General features: G+C 42.2%; 1 protein-coding gene across 1 annotated transcript in view; it reads right to left on the reverse strand.

Moving 5' to 3' along the window:
* notch3 (notch receptor 3) overlaps positions 1 to 7,508 on the reverse strand; it is a 28,880-nt gene extending 21,372 nt beyond the window's left edge. The window contains exons 1-2 of the mRNA XM_083930977.1: positions 7,256 to 7,508; positions 6,147 to 6,219 (exon numbers count right to left, since the gene is read on the reverse strand). Coding sequence (XP_083787103.1) covers positions 6,147 to 6,219; positions 7,256 to 7,316 — 134 coding nt within the window. The 5' untranslated portion in view covers positions 7,317 to 7,508. The remainder of the gene's footprint in view (positions 1 to 6,146; positions 6,220 to 7,255) is intronic.
* Positions 7,509 to 7,827: the final 319 nt, after the last annotated feature.

Genomic DNA, 7,827 nt, shown 5'->3' on the forward strand with positions numbered 1-7,827 from the left:
GATCTTCTGCACCAAGATAATAAAACATGTACTCTTGTTGCTAAGTGCTCTGTAATGCTGCTATGAAAAGGCTCAGACAACAGCTCATAGTTTTTACACTTTTAGTCCATACACTATCTGAACAAATGTGCCTCAAGTTTCAACAGATATTTGGAAGAATACTCCTTGACATTTTTCAAATAGCAACGCATTTGCCCAAAACCACATTGCATTAATACCAGGGTCGAGGTCTTTCAAAGCATTCGCCACTGAACTCAACCACATAAAACCCCACCCAACCACCTAAACGGAACCAGATTCCGTTTGAAACTGAAGTTTAAAAGACCCCATCCCCAACCTAACTAATGATCAACTACTATGCCTTATCCAATGCTTTGTCTTAAATTAGTCTTAACAGTAAAAGCATTACGTGACAAACTATATCTTAGACCTTCTAATGGCCTGTTTTGCTATCCGTTTCACAGCAAACATTTGCTGCACAAACTGGATTAAATAGAACTACAACTGATAAACCACACTACAGTTTAATAATGTTGACAAACTGTTTGACCAACAGACTTTCAAATGCTTATAGTCCTGAAAGAATGAGATTTTTTATACGGTACACTGACAAAGGTTCTTAATGATAAGCTAACGAGAATGCTAGGAAAACAGCCAGATTATGTCTATTATCTCAACTGCTGTCACCAGAAAAAGTGCTAGGGATGTTGAAAAAAAGAGTGTGGGCCAGTCATACCCTGTGAAACATTTTATAAAACTATGACAAATTAAATGTATAGCAGGTTGGTTTGTTCTATTGCCATGTGGCACAGTATTTAAATCCTAAAACCTCTGATAAATCTTAAATAAGCAAAAGGTAAACATTGAAATCGAGATGTCTGTGGAAAATGTGCTTAGTGGAAAAGTGAACGTCTTTTCCTGAATCATTTAATGATGGACCCATCCCTTCCTCTCCTAAAAGGGAGGGAGAGACTGGGGAAATTTTGCTGGCGGACGTCAGTTATTCCAGTCAGGCCTGCCTGAATGTCTCTTCAGGAGTGGATAAGAACAAACAATCAAGGGATGAGACTTCAGAGGCAGGATTATCCCTACATAAGCATGTGGTTCTGACATACACAGAGTTCAAAAAGTATAATAACTCACAAATCCTAATTGGATGTTCGTAGGACAACTCACAATAATGGCAAAACTGACATTAATTAGCACACAAGGATGAGAGAAAGATGAGAAAGTTGAGGAGTATGAAGACTTGGGTGCAATAAGTAAGCTGCTTAAGCTTTTCTGATAAGACAGGATGTGCGTAGCAGGGAGGTCAGAAGGCACCGCTTCCTGTGACAGGGCCTGGGAACCATAGCTCCCAGTCCCAAGTCATGACCCAGAGAGAAGAAGGAACAACAAACCCAAATCTTCCTCCCTATGATGGTGTAACCTCTAGGGCAGATACTACTTTTCTCCTCTTAGATATGACTAGTGATCTTATATTAAACCATTTCAAACTGCTGGGTCTGTAATGCATTACTTTCCTGGATGAGACGACAATGGCTCCATCTGCCCGTCGAGACAGCATGAGTGATATGGGCTGAACGATGCCTCACAAAATTGCAAAGTAACTAATTGCAAATCAAACAAGTCATTCCAAACATCTCATTTTCAATGAGACTAGGCTGACAGTATTGTTAAAGACATTCCTGAAGGGGCTACCAGTGTGAATGGATGGGAGGTATGGACAATAACCTGAAAGCACCAGAGGGACAGGAGGAATCTTACTAAGCATTCCTTTCTAATCCACCATAAAGATGCCAAAGACAACACTAGCCCTGAGGTGCTCTGAACTAAGCCAACAATATAATCTGTCTCTTTTGCCACGGTCTTTCAGTAAATATGTGCCTTGGCATGTGTAAATTTCCAATGTGCAGTGAATTTTTGTTCCTCAAAAATGCATTTTTTCAGTAAATTATCTTGTAGGTGTCGCATTTCATATTTGGGAAGGTTACAACGTCCCCGGTAAAACCGAAGAAATAATGTGTCTCTTCTTTTCAAACACATGTACAGTGCCATTTTCCGAAAGTGAAATAAAGTAAGCAGATGCAAACTTTTTCCTTGAGAAACAGCACTGCACACTCACTGGACAGTCTGCTCCATATCAAAGTCAAAGATGTCCTCCTCCATCTTCGTTCTAAGAGGCTGGAAGTTGCAGGGTCATAACTAAACACTCACAATTTATATGCTTACTCTGCTACTGAGGCCAAGGGCAAAACATTCATTACATAAAGAAGACCACTGTATCCATCTGTGGGCCTCACGCAGCGGAGAAGCCCCACATTTATTTCCATTCAGCTCGGAGGATCTGAGAGGAAAGAGTTGGTCGTAATCTGTGATCTGCTACTGTGTTGAGAGACAGAGGCAGAGGATGCGCCGCCGGAGCTGGGACGACACGCAGAGCGGAGCTAGTCCCCGCTGCACTGTGAGAGAAGCAACATGTGCTAGAGGGACTGTGAGCGACCGGCTTCATTCCTCCACGAGCTTGTCTCTCGCAGTATGGGGGCGGCTGACTGCTCAATGGCAGCACCTGGCCCTATGCTTCCCCTTTGTCAAGATCTGACTTCACTGGATTACCATCACAACATCCACCAGCTGTCCTCAACGCAGTCCACCCCCTCCCCCCACTCCCTCCCTCCCTCTACCCATTCCCTACCCCCAGTCCGATCCCTCCAGCTGGATCCCCTGAATGACACCCTCTCAATCTGCCTAATTATCTCTCCTCCGGCCACGCCACTGTGGCCCTCTCAAGGCAGCACATTCTGCTCACAGGGCGGAGCTGAGGGGCCTAAGGCTCTTCAACTGGACTTCCTGACTGCTCACCTTGTAGGATGTACTCTCTGTGACACCATCAACTCTTCACTGTCAAGTTCAAAACTCCTGGCCACAGTAAGATGATAGAAAGAATACTTCATAGAGTGTCAGAAAATGTAGATTAAACCTGACACTACAAGATAGGATGCATTTTGAATTAAAGCCATGTTGACTAATGCTATTTAAAGTGTTTTTGGTGTTTCTAACCCTAGGCAACTTTTTCTCTGGAACAGACATGCAGAGCTGCAAAATCTCACTTATATTTTGGGGTTATCTGCAGCCCTCAAACACAGCCAACTGTGTGAGGGAAGGGCATGCATTAGCTTTGGGGTTGGACCAACACCCAACAGTACTTATATTATGCCACACAATACATTAACATTTTCTCGTTTATTTTAACAATTAGGTTTATAGTGGAAGAGCTTAGTGTTTCGTTCTATGCAACTTTTACTTTGGGGTTTGGTAAAAGCCACACTCCCACCAGTGCACATGTCAGCCCAAACATGATTGCAATCTCAGACACAGAGGCATGTTTGTCATGAAGTGCTTCCATTTCAGTGGGAATCATCTCCATCATACTCATTCTACCTGCCTTAATCATACCATTTCTCACACGCACCCTAATGACATGGAATCTAAGCTCAATAGAAGTTGACTTCTATCAGACTGCTGGTCAAAAGTAAATATTGGATTTCCCTATTCACACAAGACCCTGGCTTACAACTACATTTGCACTTAATCACTGCAGTGTTTGGACACTGGAGTTTCAAATTGGCCAATGATTTTGTGTAACTTTAATAAATGTGATCACTTTCGGAATACTATATGCAACCACTCATTCTACATCATATCCAACCATCTTTGCAATCATCAAGAAATGAATTTATGGCTGACAAGAAGTTGCAGCCGATCTCTAATGGTAGTTAGTACATAGGTTGGCTGCAGGGTCTAAAGCCAGGTTTGGTTACTCATTCAGACTAAAAGATTTTTAGTTATTGGGTAAATAAAAAGGTTGAAATGGGTACCTCATTTCCACTGCATGGTTTAGTTTGGCTTGACCCTTTTGGTAACATATATTTTCGCGAGCTGCCATTTTTTGGGGTGAGGACATAAGAAATTGCGGCCGCTATTGCTGATAGCTGGCTGTTTTAAAATGGCGGGTGTGTGCATGATGTCCCATGTGTCAATCAGTGGTCTGCAGGGCTTTTAAATCCACCTTCTAGTATCGGCTCAGCTGGCGTGTTCCCTCGACCGACTTGGCACCAAAAGACATTATCCACAACTTTTGCTAATGGAAAGCTAAAAACAGAAGGTTGAGTTGAGTAGAAGTGTACTGAGGTGGAAGCCAGCACCCTCAGAGACACATACCAGAAGTAACAAGAACATTTGTTGCATGTATGTTTTTGTCCAAGACAGAGGATACACTGGTATCTGGGACAGCAACAATGGTAGCTGCCATAAACTGAGTACTGTCACTTGAGAAGCTACTTGCCGTAAGAAAAATTAAATAATCAAGTGGCTGGAAAACAAGCAAGAACAGATGAACATTCTCTACACACATCAACATCTGTGGTTCTGTGGAACAGTGGTGATTTCAAGCAAGGTTGTTTTCTAGTGGTTCTCCAAATTCCTTTCAAATGCCAAAACATGTATCTGCATTGTGTTTCTGTCTTTCTACTCTGTGTTGGCTTCGCTTTGCTGTGGCCTTTCTTCTCTCCCTCTCTACGCTCTGTTCTGATGGTGCCAGGTTACAGGCAGGTATCTGGTAGAAGAAAGGATCTTTTCTGCTGTTTCGGATCTCCTGTTTCTGTAGGATCCCAGGGGAAGGGGTGGGGTGGCTCCACCGCTCACCTCTGTCTAGGACTGGTCTGACCACTCTCATGTGTCCACGCTCCGCTCCACTGCTCTGCTCTGCTATGGGACTCTTTCTACACTGTGTGGTATGGCATTTGATGTCCCTCCTCCATTAGAAATCATTTCCCTTTGCACTTTAAGGGTTTCTTTTTCTTGGCACTGAACCAGCATAGTGATTACACATGTCCAACTCCTACACCCCTAACATGTGTACACATACATGTACACAGCACAAAGGACCAAAGGAGCACAAAGGCCTAATGAATGGTGTTGTCCAAAAGAAAACACACTCCCGGTGGTTAGATTAATGTGTGTGTTAATTTTCACTGCTAGTACTATTTTGGCGAGGTGTTGAAAATGAACGATTGACTTGTAAAAATGACGTTGGATATTTTGAAATAAAAAAATCTGGCTGAGTAAAATTTGATATTGACTCACTCAATGACACTCACCCATCTTGGCTCCAGCTAATGATTAAAAAAATGTAGGTGGTAGTTACTTGTTCCACATGCCGTCGGGTTACACATTGTCTAGTGTGTAATGGCGGCTATGGGCAGAATGGTCACTTTATAGAAGCGTGTAGCTACCTTTATGTTTAATATGAAAGAAAACATTTGTCTTATTGTTTGCTTGTGAAAAGTGCATTCCTGGTATTGGCTCAACTTTGACCCCTGCATTATTGTAAACTACTAGTCCACTCCAATAAAATAATAAATTCACTGTTTTGGAGGGAAGCAGCTGGCAACCAAGGGGGGGTTTGTTCTATCAATGACTGTATCTCCTCCATCTGAAACACTCAGGCATGCTTCCTAAGCTAAGGGGTTCTTAAAAAAGGACAAATGACCCCAGGCAAGCCAAGCACTGTAGGCTATTTAACTTGACTATTGTGATAGGTTCCCACACAACCCCCTCACCAATTTGGAAAACAAAAGCCTTATCACTGTTGAGAGACGTGAGAGCTTGAAAATGCCAGAATCAGGCACTTCACAAAGAAAATGTTTTAAAACCTTGATATGAACTCACATATCACACAATAAAATCGACAAAGGGAGGGGAACTCGATATGTGCAGCATAATGCTGTGATGGTACGTCTGACAAAGTTCTTTAACAGGTGCAAAAAATGAGTGTGGCAGCCAAACACGTTGAGGCCTGATGTTGCTCACCTGTTCAGGCCAAATCAATGTCTTATCTTTCACCACTTTTGTGTGACTGTTGTAAATTTACAGCCAACAGGATATAAAGGGAGCTGTATCACTTCATTGTTTATGAAACTGGAAATAAATCTTTTCCCAGAAACCTTTGAAGAATCAGCTGACAAATAACAGCCTGTCAGTTCACACACAAGGCCTACACTTATGGTTTGAATGTCTTTCAAAAGCCGAGTTTATGAAGTACTTTGGCAGAAGAAAATTCAGTTCTTTACACATGTTTCACTTACATGCATCGAGAGGGTGAATCTATGCATGTCCCTCCATTTTCACAAGGTCTGTATTTATCCACGCAACGGAACCCTGTGGAAATTGGAGAAACTTGTTAGAGAACCACACAGCTGACAAATCACCTAAACCTTAATGTGAGCCTGCAAGCAATACATATCAGAAAAGATATAAATAATGTACCATTGGAATAGTTAAACGTACAGGAGATATCTATACACTCTCTGAAGGAGTTGCTCAAATGAATGTTACTATCTTAAACTTACTGATGCAGATTTCAAGCATGTCTTCCTAGATAGCAGGCCTTTGCCACTTGTGGCAACTTGCAGACACACCCGCATGTTTGTTGTTTACTTTATCAAAAGCAGATACACTTTTGTTTGCTTTATGGAGCTATAATGAGATCGTTTCTGCTTGCAAACAAGTGTGTCTACCAGAGACGTTCATTTATCACATGTGACAGTCATTGCTCAACGCTTCGAGGGAAAACAATCAGTTGTTAAAAAAGTCTTTGTTCAGTAAAAGGAGGGGGATTTCGGCTCATCAAGCCCTTGTTTTAGCTTTAACAAATCTGCACCCCCGTATACAATTAATACATTTTTTTCTGGAAGTATCATGTTTAACATCATTGCGCAAGCCCTCAGCCAAGACTTTAAAGTGCTGCTGATGTTTCAGGAATCACAGGGTTTCGTTAACCCGGTGGAGCAGCGGTGCTCCTATGATACAGGCACATCAGACTTTTCCAACAGAAGAAAATTAACCATCGAAGGGTTAATTGTTTTTAAAAAAAAAATACAAGATACATTTGTTCCATGCAAAAGTGTGAGATGTAGTCCTGAAGACAATAGAGTGGCTTCGGTAGCTGTTACCACCTGATGCGATTCAATTAGGCTAAATGATTTAGGACATCTTTGCAGATTATCTGTAACTCAAACTACTAATAAACTACTACATTAAATACAAATAAAAGGTGCTGAATCAATTAAGCATATAAACGTGTCAATTCTCATTGGTAGGTTAAATAATCAATTGTAATCCAACTTTATTTGGAACCGTGAGATGCCCAGACATGTCAGTGCATGGCTAATGGTTCATTAATGAATTAGCTTACCTTCGCAAGTATGCATAAACAATAAAAGTGGCAAAATAATCCATGGAATATTCCCTTCCATTTCGGTGGAAAAGTTTCCAGCGTTTCAAATTGGGCTTTTAGTAGAAATACATCCTTTATAAAGTTCACATAAAAATAAAGGCTCCAAGGTCGATGAGGATTTGCTCATAAAGTCAGCCGGAAAGCGTTGCGTTAGGTCCCAATCCCGTATTATCCTTCGCAGCTCGGCCACGGCTGCTGTGATTCTCGGTTAACCTCCTGAAACTTTTGAAAAAACTTTTGCTTCCCGATCTGTCCCAGCGTCTGGTATTACTCCGCCTCTCTCTCTCTCTCTCTCTCTCTCTCTCTCTCTCTCTCTCTCTCTCTCTCTCTCTCTCTCTCTCTCTCTCTCTCTCTCTCTCTCTCCCCCCCTCTCTCTCTCTCTCCCCCTCTCTCTCTCTCTCTCTCTCTCTCTCTCTCCCCCTCTCTCTCTCTCTCTCGCTCTCTCTCTCTCTCACACACACAGACACACAGACACACGCGCGCGCGCGAGATAGTCCGTGCGCAGAGCTTCACATCATTTTCACTTTTAC

The sequence above is a fragment of the Echiichthys vipera genome, assembly GCF_963691815.1.
Source record: "Echiichthys vipera genome assembly, chromosome: 17".
In the NCBI taxonomy this organism is placed as follows: Eukaryota; Metazoa; Chordata; class Actinopteri; order Perciformes; family Trachinidae; genus Echiichthys; species Echiichthys vipera.